General features: G+C 37.4%; 1 protein-coding gene across 2 annotated transcripts in view; it reads right to left on the bottom strand.

Moving 5' to 3' along the window:
• SMARCC1 (SWI/SNF related BAF chromatin remodeling complex subunit C1) overlaps positions 1-20811 on the bottom strand; it is a 156052-nt gene that overhangs the window by 59313 nt on the left and 75928 nt on the right. For both annotated transcript variants that reach the window (XM_076007163.1, XM_076007160.1), the window contains exons 13-19: positions 19403-19440; positions 16218-16339; positions 13978-14049; positions 11221-11334; positions 10481-10634; positions 9630-9743; positions 3836-3895 (exon numbers count right to left, since the gene is read on the bottom strand). In XM_076007163.1, coding sequence (XP_075863278.1) covers positions 3836-3895; positions 9630-9743; positions 10481-10634; positions 11221-11334; positions 13978-14049; positions 16218-16339; positions 19403-19440 — 674 coding nt within the window. The remainder of the gene's footprint in view (positions 1-3835; positions 3896-9629; positions 9744-10480; positions 10635-11220; positions 11335-13977; positions 14050-16217; positions 16340-19402; positions 19441-20811) is intronic.

Here is a 20811-nt window from a genome sequence, read left to right on the forward strand (position 1 = left end):
AAAGAAAATGTCTGGCCTGAATGTCAATAGTGCTACAATTAAAAAACCTTGCTCCAGAGCCTAATTTGCTGATAAACACTATGATATGAGCTTTGTATAACAATAATAGTTCTTTCCATGTTCTTTACTTGCCTCAGTGAATTCTTAACCTTGGTCTCCAACTGCTGCTCCAGGCTTTCATCATCACTGGAATGGTGGCAGAGGGCTTCTCAAAACCCAAACCAGCAAATGGTCAGACTCATTAAATATCTTGAAAATCAAAGCTAATTCTAGGTTTCCTCTGGATATTCAGTGACCCCAGGTAGTTCCAGAAGGAATTATTTTTAATAAGACCGAGATAGTAAGAAAAAAAGAAAAAGAAATCTATCTCACTGAGATCCACAGAATGAGAAATGTACTGGGGCAATCTTGGGTTTCTGATTATACATAGGGATTTTTTTTGGCATGCTGTATCTTACCTTTTTCCAATGAACTTGTTATATAAATTTTTTTATTCATTTTCTTTTAATAAGGGAAAAATAAGAAAGTTCAGAAAGTCTTTTACAGAATAAAGCTGGAGTTGGAGAACCCTGAAATGTAAAATCCAAGCAAGAGTTGGCATCCAGAAAAGCACAAGGCTGAGGAACAGTAAATGTCTGCTGCACCTGGGCACTGATGCATAACATTACAGAGAGGCAAATTAGATGTTTTCAAAAGAGAACAAAAAAGCTACAGACTGGTCAGAAAGGAAGAGACTGGGGAAGACAGGTGATATATAAAGAAAATATTTCAGTACTGTAGGATTTTTTTTTTTTTTTTTTTGAGACAGAGTCTCGCTTTGTTGCCCAGGCTAGAGTGAGTGGCGTGGCATCAGCCTAGCTCACAGCAACCTCAAACTCGTAGGCTCAAGCAATCCTGCTGCTTCAGCCTTCCAAGTAGCTGGGACTACAGGCATATACTACCATGCCTGGCTAATTTTTTCTGTATATATTAGTTGGTCAATTAATTTCTTTCTATTTATAGTAGAGACGGGGTCTTGCTCTTGCTCAGGCTGGTTTCGAACTCCTGACTTCAAGCAATCCGCCTGCCTCGGCCTCCCAGAGTGCTAGGATTACAGGTGTGAGCCACCGTGCCCAGCCATTACTGCAGGATTAATACTACAAAATACCTACATTCCTCCTGCCATAACCCAGGTTCAGGTCTTCATTACTTAACCTGGATTCTTAGAAACTGCCTTTCTATCCTTAAATTCACTCCTCTTCGTGATGCTAGGGTGAAGTATGTTTCAAACAAAACACTGTCTCTCTCCTGCCTAAAACTATTTCATTATGTATCATTATCTTATGGAATCAAGGCCAAACATGATAAGGACTCTACCTATTTCTCCCACCCCACTCCTTACTCTTTACGTTCCAAGAATATCCAAACCCCACAACACTATTGCTATGTATTGTACCTATATAGTTTGCTCTGTACTGAAAATACCATGTATTAGAACCAGGACAGCCACATCATGCCCAGTTATATCTTATCCACCCAGCCTGCTTGTATAGCAACTCCTCTGTATAGGTCTTGTGCTCTGGGTGTATCTCCAACCACGAAGTTGGGAACACTACAATCCACTTTTGTGTTTTATCTGTCTATGTCACTCGTGCAACTATGAACTCCTTAACAGCAGAAACCAGGTCCTAGCCATCTTGATCTGCAGTGTCTATTACAGTGCCTGAAACATATAATTAATAAAACTTGCTGACAGGAAGCTGGACTAAACCAGGAAAGGAGTCAGGAGTTTGACTTTATTATGGGTCTCAAAGGTAAAGGTGTGTCAAGTGTATGCATATTATAAGGAAATCTTTGATGCTGCTTACTATTTCTATAATTTAGCCAGCATAAAAAATGTGAGAAACTCCTCTAGTGATATACAAATTTTAATAACCCTTATGGATTTTATTTGCAGGTACAGCATTTTATGTCTATTAATTATCTATGGAAAAATAAATACAAAGCATGAGAAAGCAAAGGATATATGATAAAGACTAAAGTTAACAAGGGAGAAACCAATCGATTCAGATTAAATTCTTGTCAACTTGAAGCCTGGCTGGGCACAGTGGCTCGCACCTGTAATCCTAGCATTCTAGGAGGCCGAGGTGGGAGGATCGCTTGAGTTCAGGAGTTCGAGACCAGCCTGAGACAAGAGCGAGACCCCGTCTGTACTAAGAATAGAAAGAAATTAGCCGGACATTGTGGCCCATGCTTGTATTCCCAGCTACACAGGAGGCTAGGGCAGAAGGATTGCTTGAGCCAGGAATTTGAGGCTGCTGTGAGCTAGACTGATGCCACAGCACTCTAGCCCGGGCAACAGAGCAAGAACTTCAAGCCCAAGGACAATTATAAATGACCAGAAAGAATACCACAATTAGTAGTGGACTTTAAACAAAGTGTGGAAACCTTTTTGAAAATACACCCTTTATCACTATGGAACAGAGTGGCTATTAATTATTTCTAAATAAAACATAAATGAAAGATGTTAGTGATAAACAATGCTGGTAGGAAGCCTTTAATTTCTGTTTGTGTGGTTAAGTTCAGACAATACTTGTTGACTCAATTACATGTTTAAAAGAAAAACCAACTACTGCACAGATTCCACCTGCAGGAAAGAAAATGCTCTATTGTGTAAAGATATTATGGTCTTCTTGGATGTGTTTAGGGTAAATAGTAGCTCAGTCATTCTGACTTCATTCTCTATTTACTATCTACTAATCTTAAATATAAAAAGAGAAAATTTTAAGCATCAATGTGCACAAAGAATGGTTGTTGCTCTAGTCACTACTGTGCAAATAAGTTTCTCCCCACAGCTCAAAGATTCCAAAATATCATTAGAAAAGTATGTTATATTCTTCCACAATTATTGAGAACACATTCCTTTTAATTAATATTAAAACATAACACACAAGGCTAAACAAAACAGTCCTGAAATAAAAACTGGGCCAGAAAAGTAGCTCTCTGCATATCACTATTGAATGGGGAAATGAGAATAAATCAAAATAATGGCAAAAAAAACAAAAGAAGAAACTTTCCCCCTCTCCTCACTACTGCACTTGAGTAGTCTTAAAAAAAAAAAAAAAAAGAAACTTTTTTGAATTTTCATCATGAGAACAAAAGAGGAAAGAAGAAAAGAGAACAAGAAAGAAAAGTATAAAAAAGAAAAGGAAATAATTTCATGCACCACAAAAACTTCTGAAGTAATCACAACTGCTGAAACAAAATGAGAAACCAAATCAAAGCAGTACCAGAAACCAAACTGTCACCAGGCCCACCATATCCTAAGTGTGTTCTGGGAACCTATAGGGCACCAGACTTTTAGGAGGACTGTAATGTCAAACAATTTTCATAATTCTGAGACATTACTGCCCTTTACATTATGTTGACATTTGTAGTGACGGTGCAAAAGCAGTGGGGCACCTTAGCACAACTCCAGGCAGTAACACTCAACTGTCATAGTAGTCACTTTATTCTTCACTGTTAAACACTCAAGAAAATAAGCCAGATTCACTTAACTGCATATTTGATGAAATTGCAAATAGTATTAATTTTATTAAATCTAAATGCCTGAGTACATGTGTTTTTAATTTAATATTCTATATTATGAAATGGGAGGCACAAAAAAGGACTTAAATGTCAACAATCAAAGCACAATGGCTGTCTCAAGGAAAAGCACTTCTGCAATCTTTTGAGTATTAAGCTCAACTAGACACTTTTTCAATAGAACAGCACTGGTATATTTAAAATGCTAATCACAGAATCTTAGCACACATCTCATATGTGAATAACAGGACTCTACCACTGATCTGCTTACCTCCAGGAGTAGAAGAGTCTCCTGTTCAGTCCATTCTCTTCCAGCACTAGCACCTTTACTCTAAAGAAACAAAATCAAAAATTATTTGCTAATTTGTAAAGGCTGAATATGGAGGTTAGCAGGATTTATTTTTAAGCTCAGGGGCTTTTTAAGCAAACCACCAAGGTAAGTCCTCATAAAAGGAATAAAACACTAAAGGAATCTAAATGTCAAACAGAAAGGATAGCTTATTTCAAAATTTCTTGCTATCAGTTAAAGATTCATGAACTATAAGAATATGTTATTTCTATTTTTTTTGATATTTAAAAATACCTTTTGCAATTAACAAAAAGGCACAGTATTTTAATGCATACCATGAATCAGCTATAACATTACAAACATAAATATTTAATATAATTGAAGATAGAACTTCTTTCAAGATTTGAAGATGTACTGCAAATATAACACACTGATAGGTTCCTGATTCTAACTGTAACAAGTCCATATTATCTTGTTTTTAAAACATCTCTCAATTAAAACAATCTTCAAATCCCTAAACTCTAAACCACCTTTTCTATGTGACTCCCTTCTAGCTATGATTCATTTGAATATTAGACTATGATAAGAAAACTGAGTTGTGCTGTGTAAAAACTACAATTTATCAATTGATTCAAACTTGTTGATTTGCAGACCCTCCTCCCATTAACTGATCTACAGAGGATTGAATTTGTGGCATGGATGATACTATCCTGCAGCAGTAATTCAAAATATACATCCTAGGCCGGGCGCGGTGGCTCACGCCTGTAATCCTAGCTCTCTGGGAGGCCGAGGCGGGCGGATTGCTCAAGGTCAGGAGTTCAAAACCAGCCTGAGCAAGAGCGAGACCCCGTCTCTACTATAAATAGAAAGAAATTAATTGGCCAACTGATATATATATATAAAAAAAATTAGCCGGGCATGGTGGCGCATGCCTGTAGTCCCAGCTACTCGGGAGGCTGAGGCAGAAGGATCGCTCGAGCCCAGGAGATTGAGGTTGCTGTGAGCTAGGCTGATGCCACGGCACTCACTCTAGCCTGGACAACAAAGCGAGACTCTGTCTCAAAAAAAAAAAAAAAAAAAAAAAATATATATATACATCCTAACACATTTCCCTCTCTCAAAAGTATTTTTTTTTAAACTGAGGTAGGGTCTCACGTTGATGTCCAGGCTGGCATGATTATAGCTCACTGCAACCTCAAACTTCCAAGCTCAAGTTATCCTCCTGCCTCAGCCTCTTGTAGCTGGGACTAAAAGTGCACACCAACATGCCTGGCTTCAAAACTACATTTTGAAAGATTACAACTTAACAATGAAAAGAAAACTGCTATAGCCTTTTCTTTCCCTTTTTTTCTTTTTGATGTTGCCCCCATGTGATGAAACAATGCCTTGTTTACATATGTAAACAAGATAAATGATTAAAAACATATCCAGGTATATCTGGTATATACAGGCATGTGAGTATCTATGTATTTAGTTATAAGAGGATTCGCTCTTTCATCTTCTAGAAAAAGTTCATATGGATTGGTATTATTTCTTCCTTAAATGTTTAGTACAAATTCATCAGTAGAATCACCTGACCAAAGAGTTTTGCTTTGGGGAAGGTGTTTAACCACATATAGACATATGAGATGGAAGCAAATTTGGGTTATTAGTTTCTTTTTTTTAAGACAAGGCTCGCTCTGTTGTCCAGGCTAAAGTGCTGTGGCATCAGCCTAGCTCACAGCAACTGCCTAGGCTCAAACTCCTAGACTCTAGTGATCCTCCTGCCTCAGCCTCCCGAGTAGCTGGGGCTACAGGCATGCGCCACCATGGCCAGTTAATTTTTTCTATATGTTTTTTTTGTTGTCTGGCTAATTTCTTTCTATTTTTAGTAGAGATGGGGTCTCAAACTACTGACCTTGAGTGATCCTCCCACCTCGCCTCCTAGAGTGCTAGGATTACAGGCGTGAGCCACCACGCCCTGCAGGGTTAACAGTTTCTTGTGAGGCCGGGTGCGGTAGCTCACGCCTGTAATCCTAGCACTCTGGGAGGCCGAGGCGGGTGGATTGCTCGAGGTCAAGAGTTTGAGACCAGCCTATGCAAGAGCAAGACCCCATCTCTACTATAAATAGAAAGAAATTAATTGGCCAACTAATATATATAGAAAATATTAGCCAGACATGGTAGTGTACGCCTGTAGTCCCAGCTACTCGAGAGGCTGAGGCAGGAGGATGGCCTGAGCCCAGGAGTTTGAGGTTGCTGTGAGCTAGGCTGACGCCACAGCACTCTAGCCCGGGCAACAGAGTGAGACTCTGTCTCAAAAAAAAAATAAAAGTTTCTTGTGGCTACTATAATAAATTAGCAAACACTAGTTGGCTTAAAAAAACAAAATTTATCCTCCCACACCTCTGGAGGCTAGAAATCCAAAATCATTGCCACTGGAACAAAAATCAAGGTATTGGCAAGGCTACGCTCCCAGTGGATGACCTAGGGATGAAGCCAGTGAATAATCGGCTCTTCTACCTTCTCATAGCTGGCACAGAATTCCTTTGCTTGTGGCCACCTCAATCCGATCTCTGCTTCCAAAGTCACACTGCCTTTTCTTCTATCAAATCTCTCTCTTCCTCTCTAAGGACACTTGTGATGACACTTAGGGCACACCCGTATAATACAGAATCATCCCCTCATGTTCAAGATCTTTAACTTAATTATACCTGCAAAGAACCTCTTTCTAAATGAGGTAATATTTATACATTCCAGGGAATAGGATCTGATTTCTTTGTAAGACATTTCTCAACATATTTAATCTTGAGTGAACTCTTGTATTTTGTTGCATTGAAGAAATCTGCCCATTTCATCAAAGTCAAGTATATTACAATCAAATAGTTCATCAAATTATTTATTGTCTTTGTCTGTTTAGGAGATATTTTGTTTTGTTTGTGATACTGTCCAGACTGGCTACACACTCCTAGCCTCAAGCAATCCTCCCACCTTAGTGCCCTGCAGAGCTAGGGACTACAGGTTCACCACTGGACTTAACTTACTGTCTTTTTAATTTATTTAGAATTTACTGCTGATCAGCAATTTGTGTCTTTTCTTCTTGATCACCTCTGGATGAAGACTTACCAGCTTTATTGATATTTTCAAAGACATATGTCCCACTATTTCTATTTTAGGTTTCTAGTTTAATTTTGTTGTCCTCAGCCAAATGCATTTATTTCACATATATGAAATCATATAATCAAATTGTATGATTTTAATCCTTTTAAATTATTGAAACTCAAAAGGCTCAGAATTGGGCCTATTTGGGGAATATTTCCTGGGAACTTGAAAAGAATGGTTTTTTTTCAATTTTGTAGTATTCTATAAATACCAAATAAATCGGTCATGTTGATTATTAATATTGTTCTAACTCTTTAATATGCTTTTATCTACCCTCTCAATCTTTACTATTCTTAGTGATTCTCCATCTACTTTTTCTATCAATTATTGAGAAAGGATTATTGAAATCTCCAATTACGTGTTTGTCTATTTCTCCTTTTGGTTCTATTAGTTTTTGCCTTATGTATTTTGATGCTGTTTAATCAGGTATGTACTTAGGATTATTATATCTTCTTGATTAATTAACTGCTCTATCAACATGAAATTCTGTTTATACCTGGTTAAAATAACTTATGTTGTTGTCTCCTTTTTAACACTATTAATATAATGAATGGTTTTCTTGTGATTAGTCTTTGGCAAAGTATGTCTTCTCCCATTCCTTTATTAGCCTGCCTGGGTCTTTAAGTGGGTTTTTTTGTAGATAACATTTACTTGTCCTTGCATTTTTTTTTTACCCAATTTGACAATCTCTACTGCTTAACTGGAGTTTGAAAACCATTTATATTTAAAAAATTGTGTTTTTCAATCCATTATTTACTTCCTAGTTATACCTCTTGAAATATTACCTCCAAGATTTACAATACTCACTTCTAACTTGTCACAGTACACCTTCAAATAGTATCTTCACACTTCTTTCATGTATAGTGTAAGAACCTTAATACAGTATATCTCCTCCATTTCCTCCTCCTGCCTTTTGTACTATCTTTGGTCTTTACCATCCATATGTTGTAGACATAAAGGTATACTGTTATCTTTTTCTTAAACAATTCATTATTCTATTTAAAAAATAAAAACAAATGAAAGATGTCTTTTATAGTGACTCATATGTTGACCTTTCCTCACACTCTTCATTATTCCATGTTGATCCAGTCAGCTTCTAAAATGCTGTGTCAAATTACAGTTTACTCTCAATCAGGACTTTTGTCACAATTATAAATAATGTGAACTTTATAATGGTTGAACTCAATTTAATCTGTCTGCCTATTTGCCTTATTTTCATTGCTACATGTTTTTTACTTAACCACATATTAACTTGTTTCTGTGTTCCTCATTCCTTCATGGAGTCATACACTTCTATTTGGATTATTACCTTTCACTCTGAAGAACTTGCTTTTGTTTTATTACGGTGTATGCTAGTGGCAAGTTCTCCATTTTAATGTCTGCAAACATCTTTACTACATCTTCAATTTTGAAAGGTATTTTTACTGGATAGAGAATTCCAGAGTGACAGTTTTTCTATCAAAATGTTTAAATGGGCCGGGCGCGGTGGCTCACGCCTGTAATCCTAGCACTCTGGGAGGCTGAGGCGGGCGGATTGCTCGAGGTCAGGAGTTCGAAACCAGCCTGAGCGAGAACCCGTCTCTACTAAAAATAAGAAATTAATTGACCAACTAAAAGTATATATACAAAAAAATTAGCCAGGCATGGTGGTGCATGCCTGTAGTCCCAGCTACTCGGGAGGCTGAGGCAGGAGGATCGCTTGAGCCCAGGAGTTTGAGGTTGCTGTGAGCTAGGCTGACGCCATGGCACTCACTCTAGCCTGGGCAACAAAAGTGAGACTCTGTCTCAAAAAAAAAAAAAAAAAAAAAAAAAGTTTAAATGTTATTATATACATCCTTTGGCTTTAAGCATCTTTGTTGAAAAGTCAGCCTTCAGGAATACTATGTTGCCTTGAATTTAATATGTCCTTCCTTTTCCCCATCCTTCTTGACTGTTTTTAAGACGTTAATTTTTAACAGAGTAAGGGTAATGACCCCAGGTGTGGTTTTCTCTGTACACAAATTTGGATATATTCTGCCTTTCTTATTTTTGTGACTTGATGTCTTTTTATTCATTCTGGAAAATTTTCAGTCATTATATATTCAAAGATCATTCCTGTTCTGTTCTTTCTCTTCTTGTGGGTCTCTAATGATAAATATTAATTCATTTGACTGTATCTCACATGTCTCTCTGGCACTTTCTTCTCTCTGTCCTGACCCCTCCTCAATTTCTATTCTCATGGTGCTTCAATTTTAATACATCTACTAACTTGTCTTTGATTAACCTGTCTTCTGCTATGTCCAGTATTCTTTCTGTTAAACCTATCCAATGAGTTAATTTCAGGTATATTTTCCAATTCTAGAATATTAATCATTATTCTCTTACATTCTAATTCTCTGTTCAAATTCTCCATTTCCCCCTCTATTTTCTTTAATATACTAATCATAGTTATTTTTTAAATATTTACTAACTACATGGCAGGAAAAGGTAAGATAAGAGATTACTATTTCATAAAATGCCATCAGATTTCAGTAGAAAGCTCAGTCTCTTCCATTACAGTAAGTAAAATATAATTCTTATAGAAAATGATGCATATTAGAAGGATAAAGTGGTCATGCTGGATTGGGCCCACAGGTATTTAGAAAAAAATCCTTACCTTTGCTAATGTTTTTTTGGAGTAAATGTCAGTACGGAGACCAAAGTTCTGCAAATCAATTGGTTTCTCCTTGTTCTTCTCAGGAAAATTTAACATCTGTTGAGCAGCAGGGACCTGTAAGTCAGACAAATGATAAATGCCTGTATAAACCCCTTCAATGTAAAAAAGGTAAAAGTTTTTTTAAAAATTGTTTAATATTGGCACTTAAAGCACTCTTAATGGCTTTGCTAAAAAAAAAAAAAAAAATCCACACTTCTACACTATACTTCTATGAATAACAAAAAGTCAACATATAAGAAACATTTTTAATGCCCCTTTAAGTCACAGAAAAGACAGCCAAGAAATTATTTTTAATGTAATTTTCTGTTTCACAATGGAGGGAAATTCACAGATAAGGCTCATGTTAATCCAACATAATACTATACATAAATTATTTGAAATAATTATATTTTCAATAATATGTTTATGGATGTTCACTTGTCAAATCTTAGAGGAAGTCTGAAGATGTTTTCTGTTCACATTTCTAGGACATAGAATGAGGAAGGGGAAGTTCTGTTTTATCTGCTTATTAGTGTCTTTGATGGCAGAAGAATAAAAGGGAATTGAGTAAATCTATAATTTATTAAATAAGGCATAAAATCATGGGACTGGTAGGACAGCATTAATTTAAACACTATATATCCCTTATGGACTCAAACATTTGCAGGAGACCAAAACACATACACACAATGATCTAAGAAATAGCACTCTTAATAGCACTATTCTATTGCAATAATAATTATTCCTGAATAGAAATGCTGCAAGTAGTGGTCTGTTATCATCCAGGCCTAAAAAAGTCAGCACTAATTTACCTGAGGTGACCGAAGATGCAGAGGCACAAGCCCGGAGGGGGTATCAGCCAATACATTAAAATGTGGAGTAGGAGGAGGTCCCATTGCCATGGGTCGACTTTCTGGATCAACTTGGTAATTAACAAGTCCCCATTGCTCTAAAAAGGCATGAACCCTAAAGAATAAAGCTCTGAAAGTCAAAATCTAGAGAATCAAACTCATCTGCTATATAACCATCATCACATCATTAAAAACAAACAAAAAAAGTCAACTGTTCTCCATATATTGTGAACCACTAGAAACTACAAGACAGATCTGGTTTGTTGTATGAGGGACAATTTGTACAAACTGTTAACTATGTTGATAACATAGCACTCTAGAACCTAGTATGAAGCCTAACAGTTTCAAACACAGAAATAAGAGAACAATTCTCATTTAGGTACACATTAAAAGAATTCACATATAGACCTAATTCACAGAAGAAAATACACATTTTGGCTTTTTTGTTTAGACAGATCTAGGAAACAGAGCTTATCCACTCCCCATCCAAACCTCCTACCCATCCCTGGTCATTTTATGATTTGAGTATAAAATAAAAGACATAAACTGTGAAATCTAGAAAACAGTATTTAAAACATTCAATCCCTAAATGAAATACATAATATTTACATATTTGACCCACTTTAAACAATCAGATATTAAACAGCAACACACTAGTAACCACCCATAGTGAAATATCTGAGAAAAGTCAAACATTTTACCTCATCACAGCACACACATCTCCAGTCAAGTTCCTCCGACAAGCAGTGCTGGTTAAATATTCTTGGGGGTTAAGGCGATATGTGTCAATCATAAAATTTCGATATGCCAAGTATCTAAAGAGCAATGACAAAATTCGTAAGGTGAACTCCTATCCTTGCAGAAATAATGATGGTAATTCATAGAGCCAAGAATCTTCAGACTCCTGGCAACCAAATACAACAAAAAATTAAAACAGTCCAACAAACAACAGCAATATTGTATTGAGTATTTCAAGTTATGTGTGAACTCAGAACCCCTAATATACAAAATAACTATTTACTAATATATAACAAGTAAAATAAAGTAAGCTGATGACATTAATGTTAAATAACAAATACAACTTTAGTCATGGAAGAGACTGCTTGCTGAATTTGTGAGTAAGACATGATGACATATTTCCCTCACTGCCACGAATCAAGCATTTCTGTGTGCCAGGAAAACTGTACTAAAACACTATACATGAAGTAACTCAATTAGGCCTAAAATATATTATCATCTCATTTACAGATGAGGAAACTGAAGAACAGCGCTCTTAAGAGAATTTCTCCTAGACCACAAGGCTGCTAAGTGGTGGTGCCAGAACTGAACAAAGGCAGTGTGGTGGCTTCGGAATCTTTGCTCGCAACCTCTGCTGCACTTCATTTATATCATCTTTGTAGGGACACATGTGGATGTGGTTCTGACAACAGCTATGTACCTTCTTGTGGCAGTTCTTTCAGACAGTTTCATAGCTAGGCAACAAGTAGAACTCTTGAGGCCAAATGCAGAAATAAGACAAGAACATACAAAAATAGGAGATAAACACTGCAACTCTGGGTCACAGCAAATTCCACAATGCATCCAAGGATTTCTGTCACAAAATACTGTGCATAAGAATGTGAAGGAGATTGCAACAGTTCTTGGCCCACAAGTAAAACAAAGTCAGACAGCTTGCAGTCAGCTACATTAAAGCAGCAGAAGTACATTGTTCAAAAAGGCTCCTGTGGGCCGGGCGCGGTGGCTCACGCCTGTAATCCTAGCTCTTAGGAGGCCGAGGCGGGCGGATTGTTCAAGGTCAGGAGTTCAAAACCAGCCTGAGCAAGAGCGAGACCCTGTCTCTACTATAAATAGAAAGAAATTAATTGGCCAACTGATATATATATAAAAAATTAGCCGGGCATGGTGGCTCATGCCTGTAGTCCCAGCTACTCGGGAGGCTGAGGCAGAAGGATCGCTCGAGCCCAGGAGTTTGAGGTTGCTGTGGGCTAGGCTGACGCCACGGCACTCACTCTAGCCTGGACAACAAAGACTCTGTCTCAAAAAAAAAAAAAAAAAAGGCTCCTGAATAAACAAAGGTGGATAAACAAAGACTGAAAGGTAAATTTACAAAGTAAAATGGGCTAAACTGATAAATTGTGCTGTTAAACAGAAGACTACCAAAAACTGTGGGTATTTACAAATTCTGGCAAATGGCAAATTAGCTGGAAGAACATGTCTGAATAGATATTAATAGAAAAATTATAGGGCTTCGTATATCAAATCTGTGATTCCGGTTTTAAGAGACTCCTACAGCTTTGTTATGGGAAGGCTAAAATGATCTTTGACTTAGGTATTACATAAACTTAGAATCGCAAACTACTAGCAGAAAGTATTTATTATTCAATTATCTGTATAATGCCCTATGTTTTATGTGGAAAATTACAAAAGTCATTCCTTCCCTAATAGTTTAAACATGAGACATCTATTTGTGCAATCATATTTATAATATATAACAAAATAATACCGTACAGATAACATAGGGAAGGGTATTTATAGTATTATACATGTGGATTTGGATTTTAGGGAGAAGGGTTTCCAGAAGCATACAGTGACAGATCTCCAGAGAAACAAAACTACTTCTTGGAAATTTTCTTCTTTCCAATAAAAGTCTTTTATAAGCAATGTATTAATAAAAGGACAACAAAGCTTTGTGTAATTAAGCTGAATTCACATGCAGCTATATCATATCTAGCAATCTTTTAATTAGTAGTCATTCATCAAAAAGATATGGTAAAGATTCTACTTTCTCCTGGATTATTATACATGAATGTGTATACACACACACACACACACACACACCATCCATTATACATATGCACACACAAGTTGAAAACTCTTAGGATACCCAAATTTATTTTAGTGAATAAACATTACTGAATTCAATCTTTTTTCCCCCAGAGACCAGTTCTCACTTTGTCACCAAGCAGGAGTGCAGTGGTGCGATCGTAGCTCACTGCAGCTTGAAACTCCTGGGCTTAAGCAATCCTCTTGCCTCCTCCTGAGTTGCTGGGACTACAGGCATGTGCCACCATGCCCAACTGTAATTTTTAAACTTTTTCTAGAGATGGGGTCTTACTATACTGCCCAGCTGGTCTCAAACTCCTGTTCTCAAACAATCCTCCTGCCTCAGCCTCCATAGTCACTGTGATTATAAACATGAGCCCCTACGCCTCATCTGAATTCAATCTGATAACTTCAAGAGCGGACAGGAATACAGTTCACCGGTTAGAAAGAAAAAATTAGATAGAATTTACTTTGAGGCAAGGAATGCTGTTTAAATGAGACATGAACACTGTTGTGAATGGAATAAAATATTTGCAAATTTTCAATAATCAGCAACAATAAACTCAAGATGCATGCGTTAAAAACTCCTGCCACACACAGGCAAATAAACAAGTTTTCTAAAACATTGGCCTCACATTTCTGGAGTCTTGGATTTGTTTTTTCCATTGAAGAACTCAGGAAGAGCACGTCGTTCAATCACGTGAATACTGAAAGGAAAACAAAATAGGATTGAGAGTCTTCTTTGAAAAAGAAAATCTTTAAAATTGGGGCTAAGATTGTTTACTTTTAAAAGAAAAACTGATAAATACAAAAACTGAGCACTACAAGCCAAAATTAATTGGGTTACACAAGTTCCTATCTATTGACAGCACATAACAGAGTTAAAGAAAGCTTTCCCTTTCTCACCCCTAATATTTAACTGTGTATTTTCTATCCTTACAATCAAACTTGAAAACTATCAACACATCAAAAGCTATGCATTTTATTATTTTCTTGTCATAATACATCATGACTAGAAAACAAGCCACAAGATAGTAAGAATTCTTTGGAAATTGGCTGACAAAAACAAAGTAGTTGGCATAGCAACAAATTTATGGAACAAATGACCAGCCAAAATGACGGTCAAATTTATAGTAATCAGGTTCTCAAGCTTTTAACATCAATGTTCCTTTGTCCAGCCCTCAGAAACACTATAGTAAAATGATTTTTCTCCAATTTCAGTGATTGATTGCTTTTAATAAGATCACAGAATTTTTATTTTATTTTTTTCAGACAGAGTCTCACTGTGTTGTCCAGGCTAGAGTGCCATGATGTCAGCCTAGCTCACAGCAACCTCAAACTCCTGGACTCAAGCGATCCTCCTGCCTCAGCCTCCTGGGTAGCTGGGATTACAGGCATGTGCCACCATACCCTGCTAATTTTTAGATATAGATAGATAGATAGATAGATAGATAGATAGATAGATAGATAGATAGATAGATAGATAGATAGATAGATTTTTTTAGTTGTCCAGCTAATTTTTCTTTCTACTTTCTTAATACAGACAGCATCTCACTCTTGCTCAGCCTAGTCTCGAACTCCTAAGCTCAAACAATCTGCCCAACTTGGCCTCCCAGAGTGTTAGCATTACAGGCATGAGTCACCACGCCCAACACTAATTTTAAAATTATATAAGAACACTAATAATTTCATAAAATATTACAAGTCATAAGCACTATATAGCCCATGTAAAATGATCAGGCATAATACACTATACAAGTGCACCAAGTGTAGATCCCACACAAACTTTTGACACTCATACTAATCAATGTTTCTCCTGATGACATTTGATTTTCTCAATGGCTTGCTAGACATGCAATGTTATGTACTGGTTACATGGAAAAGAGCAATATAGCCTACGAATATAACTAAAACTATTCTCTTTCATTATTTGGTAACATTTAAATTGAACTGGATCTGTACAGACAAATACTGTAAGTACAATGAATTACATGAAAACGTACAGAAGAACTTTTCTTTTTTTCTTTTTTTTTTTTTTTTTGAAACAGTCTTGCTCTGCCATCCAGGGTGGTGTGCAGTGGCATCATTGTAGCTCACTGCAACCTAAAACTCCCGGGCTCAAGGGACACTTCCTGCCTCAGCCTACCCAGCGGATGGGACTACAGGTGTGCCCAACCACACACAGCTAATTTTTCTATTTTTTTGTATATATGGGGTCTTGCTCTTGCTCAGGCTGGTCTCAAACTCCTGGCCTCAAGTGATCCTCCTGCCTTGGCCTCCAAGAGTTCTAGGATTACAGGCATCAGCCACCATGCCCAGCCTGCATTTAACATTTTTAAACATGTAATGAACATCAACATCTTCATTTTACAATTATTAAATACTCAAACATTTGCCTATCTGAATTCTAGCCCATTTTAAATAAGTTAGGTTCAACCCTAAATTATAGCACAATCTATTTTCAATCCCTAAATTGTTTTAAAAAACACATTCCACTATAAATAGAAAGAAATTAATTGGCCAAATAATATATATAGAAAAAATTAGCCGGGCATGGTGGCGCATGCCTGTAGTCCCAGCCACTTGGGAGGCTGAGGCAGAAGGATTGCTTGAGCCCAGGAGTTTGAGGTTGCTGTGAGCTAGGCTGACGCCACGGCACTCACTCTAGCCTAGGTAACAAAGCGAGACTCTGTCTCAAAAAAAAAAACAAAAAAAAAAACCACATTCCAAAGATAAAAATCACTTTCTATCTCCCCTCATTCAGTGCAATAGTTAACTACTGATGAGAGACTGGGACAGAATGGTACAACCTGACATTAAGGAAAGTTCTCCTACTCATCACTACCTTGCTCACAAATGGAAGTGGCTCACTCACCAGTTATAATCAAACCATGATGCATAGCTGGGAATAATAATGTGATTAGTCTGCTCTGTCACATTATCTTCGCCAGGATCAACTGATCGACTCTGATCACCTTTGCTAGGATCTTCATCTTCCTATAGAAAAGATGACAAAGTTCAGAGAAAGAGAGAACTACGGAGATACATGAAACATCTCTCACAATTTTATTATTAGGTCAACTAAACTGACGCTGTCTGATTCAATTTCAAGGACCAGGAAAACTGCACATAAAACAACATTTTTACTTTTAAAGGTACAAGATGGGCCAGCTGACATAGATTTTATTGCTCCATTATACAAATGAGGAAATTAACTCAGAGAAGGCAAATATCTCACAACAAGATTAAATAGGAAATTAATTTTTTTTTTTTTTTTTTGAGACAGAGTCTCACTTTGTCGCCCAGGCCAGAGTGAGTGCCGTGGCGTCAGCCTAGCTCACAGCAACCTCAAACTCCTGGGCTCAAGCAATCCTGCTGCCTCAGCCTCCCAAGTAGCTGGGACTACAGGCATGTGCCACCATGCCCGGCTAATTTTTTCTATATGTATTAGTTGGCCAATTAATTTCTTTCTATTTATAGTAGAGACGGGGTCTCACTCTTGCTCAGGCTGGTTTCGAACTCCTGACCTTGAGCGATCCGCCCGCCTCGGCCTCCCAGAGAGCTAGGATTACAGGCGTGAGCCACCCCGCCCGGCCGGAAATTAATTTTTAAAAGCCTGTTTCTACAACTTAGGTATTCAGACTCATAGGCCTAATCGCCTTCCACAACTTGCTTTTCACTTGTCCAGTTTTACCTAATTCCAGGTCACAAACCTCAATTATTAGTTCACAAGTTATTTATAAGGAGGTGACACAAAGATACTAACAAGGAATAAGAAGACTGCCCTTCCCCAAATATTGAGCACTGAATATCTGGTAACAGCCATATGTGCATTATCTTATTCTTCACAACTATTAAATTATTAATACTGGGTACTATTTATCACCTCTTTCCTGGATGACAAAATAACACGCAGAACTAATCATTTATAAACAAGAGATAAAATAAGAAAACACAGTTAGAGGACATGTACTCTTAATCACTGATTACTATTTAAATTACCTCTGATTTTTATCTGATTTGTGGAGGTTGGGCAAATGACTCCACCAAAAACCCTGGTTTTGCTAATATAGTAATTTCAAAATCACTGCTGTAGGTCAAAACAGAAGAATATTTCTAATGACACCAATAATCAGTAATAATAATTAAATTAAAATAATACATAATACACAGTTTATAGTTAAATGGATCCAAGTGTTCCAGATATGTCCTTTACATATTTTCCTCCTCTATGCAAAACCTGTTTGAAGATTCCATATTATATATGATACCCATTTATCTTAAGTTTCCTTTAATCCCTGTTTCTTTTTTATGGGGTTTATCATGACATCAAAATTTCTGAAATATCTAAAATTTCTGAAAAATCTAGACCAGATTCTTGTAGAATACATAAAAACGTCTATCGAATTGATTCTTCATAATTAACTTCAGATTAAACATTTTTACCAAGAATACTACAGGAAATTAAGTACTTTGATATTCAGATGTTTTCCAATTTAGACAGTTAAATCTATCAACCCTTCTCTGATGTTTTTACTATTATTAATCTTAGGAATTTGTTTTTAAGAAACCAAATTTTCAGGCCACGCATGGTGGCTCACGCCTGTAATCCTAGCACTCTCGGAGGCCAAGGCGGGTGGATCTTCTGCACTCAGGAGTTTGAGACCAGCCTGAGCAAGAGCGAGACCCCGCCTCTACTAAAAATAGAAAGAAATTAATTGGCCAACTAAAAATATATAGGAAAAATTAGCTGGGCATGGTGGTGCATGCCTGTAGTGCCAGCTTCTCGGGAGGCTGAGGCAGGAGGATTGCTTGAGTTTAAGGTTGCTGTGAGCTACTATTATATTTGACATTTTTTATAGCCCAATATCTTACACTAGGCTGACGCCACAGCACTCTAGCTGGGGCAACAAGAGTGAGACTCTGTCTCCAAATTAAAAAAAAGAAAAAAGAAAAGAAACCAAGTTTTGGAGCCAGGCAAGGCAGCTCATGCATGTAATCCCAGCTACTCAAGAGGCTGAGGTAAGAGGATGGCTTTAGGTCAGGAGTTCGATACAAGCCTGAACAATAGAGCAAGATTCCATTTCTACAAAAATGGTGGAAAAAAATTAGCCAGCTGTGGTGGTGCATGCCTATACTCTCAGCTACTCAGAAGGCTGAGGAAAGAGAATCACTCTAGCCCAGGAGTTCAAGGTTGCAGGGAGCTATGATTGTGTAACCACATCCCCAGCCTGGGTGACAGAACAAGATTCTACCTCCAAAAGAAGATAAATACTTTAAAAATTAAAAAAGAGGCCGGGCATGTTGGTTCACGCCTGTAATCCTAGCACTCTGGGAGGCCGAGGCGGGCGGATTGCTCCAGGTCAGGAGTTTGAAACCAGCTTGAGCAACAGTGAGACCCCGTCTCTACTATAAATAAAAAGAAATTAATTGGCCAAGTAATATATACAGAAAAAATTAGCCGGGCTTGGTGGCACATGCCTGTAGTCCCAGCTACTCGAGAGGCTGAGGCAGGAGGATCACTTGAGCCCAGGAGTTTGAGGTTGCTCTGAGTTAGGCTGACGCCACAGCACTCACTCTAGCCTGGGCAACACAGTGAGACTCTGTCTCAAAAAACAAACAAACAAACAAACAAAACCCAGTAAGTGGCTGGCTACACACCTCAAGAAAGTTCCAGAGCACGATTAAAAGTCTACATCACCTATGGATTAAGGCTGCACCAACAGAAGTGGCAGTGAGAAAATCGAGGCAAGGTATGTTTGGGTAACACATAGAACACTGTTGTAAGCTCTGATTATTAACTTGCAACCATGGGAGTATGGAACCAGAAATTACAGCATATTGAGTTACACTATCTGGGAAGATGGAAATTTCCTCTCACAAAATTTTGGGAGTTTAAGAAGACAAGTATCTGGGGGAAGCATTGAAAAGAAAATTTAAAAATAAGAAGTGCTTCAAAATATAAGATTACTAAGGATACTTCCAATTAAGTATTTCTACTGCAGAATGCACAAGAACTAAAGAGAAGTACTCTCACACCAGGACTAACTAAATCATTACCTTTCCTCCTGTTGTGACTGTTTCTTCATCTTGCTCATCTGCAAAATCAAAACACATAATTTATTTTAAAAACAAGTAAATGTTATTTGGACTATGTGGAACTTTATGGTTTAAGGACTGACACAGGACAGAGAAAAGGAATAAAATAGACCATTATTAAAGCAAAATCACCCTGAATAATTCAGTAAATTAGACTTTTACACAGAAGCACAGAGGTGATTAGAAATTCAAACCAAAATCATTTAAAATTTCCCCCAACGGGGAATTTATAATTAATTACTGCTTTAATATTAGTCATGATCTTGCTAAATAACAGATAAGGGATCTGATTAGAATTCTTGTCTCCTGAGGTTTCATGAAAAAAAGTAGGCATTATAGTTCCAGAGGAAATGAGTTAAAGAATGAACAGTTAAAAGGAGGTAAGAATCCCTATAGACAAAAGTCCTAGTAAGAGTGTTAATATCTTCTGAGAACAGGGGACTCAAATCCTAAATATCTGCTTTGCAAAAAACCAAGAGAAAACCCATGTAAAATTTAAACTAGGCAGTTGATTTCCATAGTGAAAACCAAAAGTGCCACTTTAGAATGGGTAAGAGATTACCAGAAGAATAATTACATGTCAGTAACATTTCAGTTTTCTATTATTATTATTATGACCCTTGGTAGTGACTAAGACATTAAGAAACTCAAAAAGAACATAGAATGCTGGGTGTGATGGCATGGGTCTGTAGTCCCAGCTACTTGAGGATCACTTGAGCTCAGGAATGTGAGTCCAGCCTGGGCAACATGAAAACCCAGCTCTTAAAAAAAAATAGGGAAATCCTCCTTTCATTCGTGTATTCATTCAACAAGTATTGCCAAGAATCTATTTGAAAAGCAATACTAGGAGACAAAGGCAAAAGGATTACTCGAGGCCAGGGGTCAAAGACCAGCCTGGGCAACACAAACCGCATCTCTACAAAATATTTAAAAATTAGCCAGGTGTGGTGAAGGGTGCCTGCAGTCCTAGTTATTCAGCAAGCTAAGACAGGAGGATTGCTGAAGCCCATGAATTCAGGCTGCAATGAGTGATGATTGTACCACTATACACCAGCCTAGAGACTGTGTCCCACCCACCCCCACCAAAAAAAAGGAAATAAAAAAAAAAAGCAATAAAAAAGCTCGTTATAAGGCCGTGCGCGGTGGCTCAAGCCTGTAATCCTAGCACTCTGGGAGGCTGAGGCGGGCTAATTGCTCGAGGTCAGGAGTTCAAAACCAGCCTAAGCAATAGCGAGACCCCATCTCTACTATAAAATAGAAAGAAATTAATTGGCCAACTAATATATATAGAAAAAATTAGCTGGGCATGGTGGCACATGCTTGTAGTTCCAGCTACTTGAGAGGCTGAGGCAGAAGGATCGCTTAAGCCC

The sequence above is a fragment of the Microcebus murinus genome, chromosome 1, assembly GCF_040939455.1.
Source record: "Microcebus murinus isolate Inina chromosome 1, M.murinus_Inina_mat1.0, whole genome shotgun sequence".
Lineage (NCBI taxonomy): Eukaryota > Metazoa > Chordata > Mammalia > Primates > Cheirogaleidae > Microcebus > Microcebus murinus.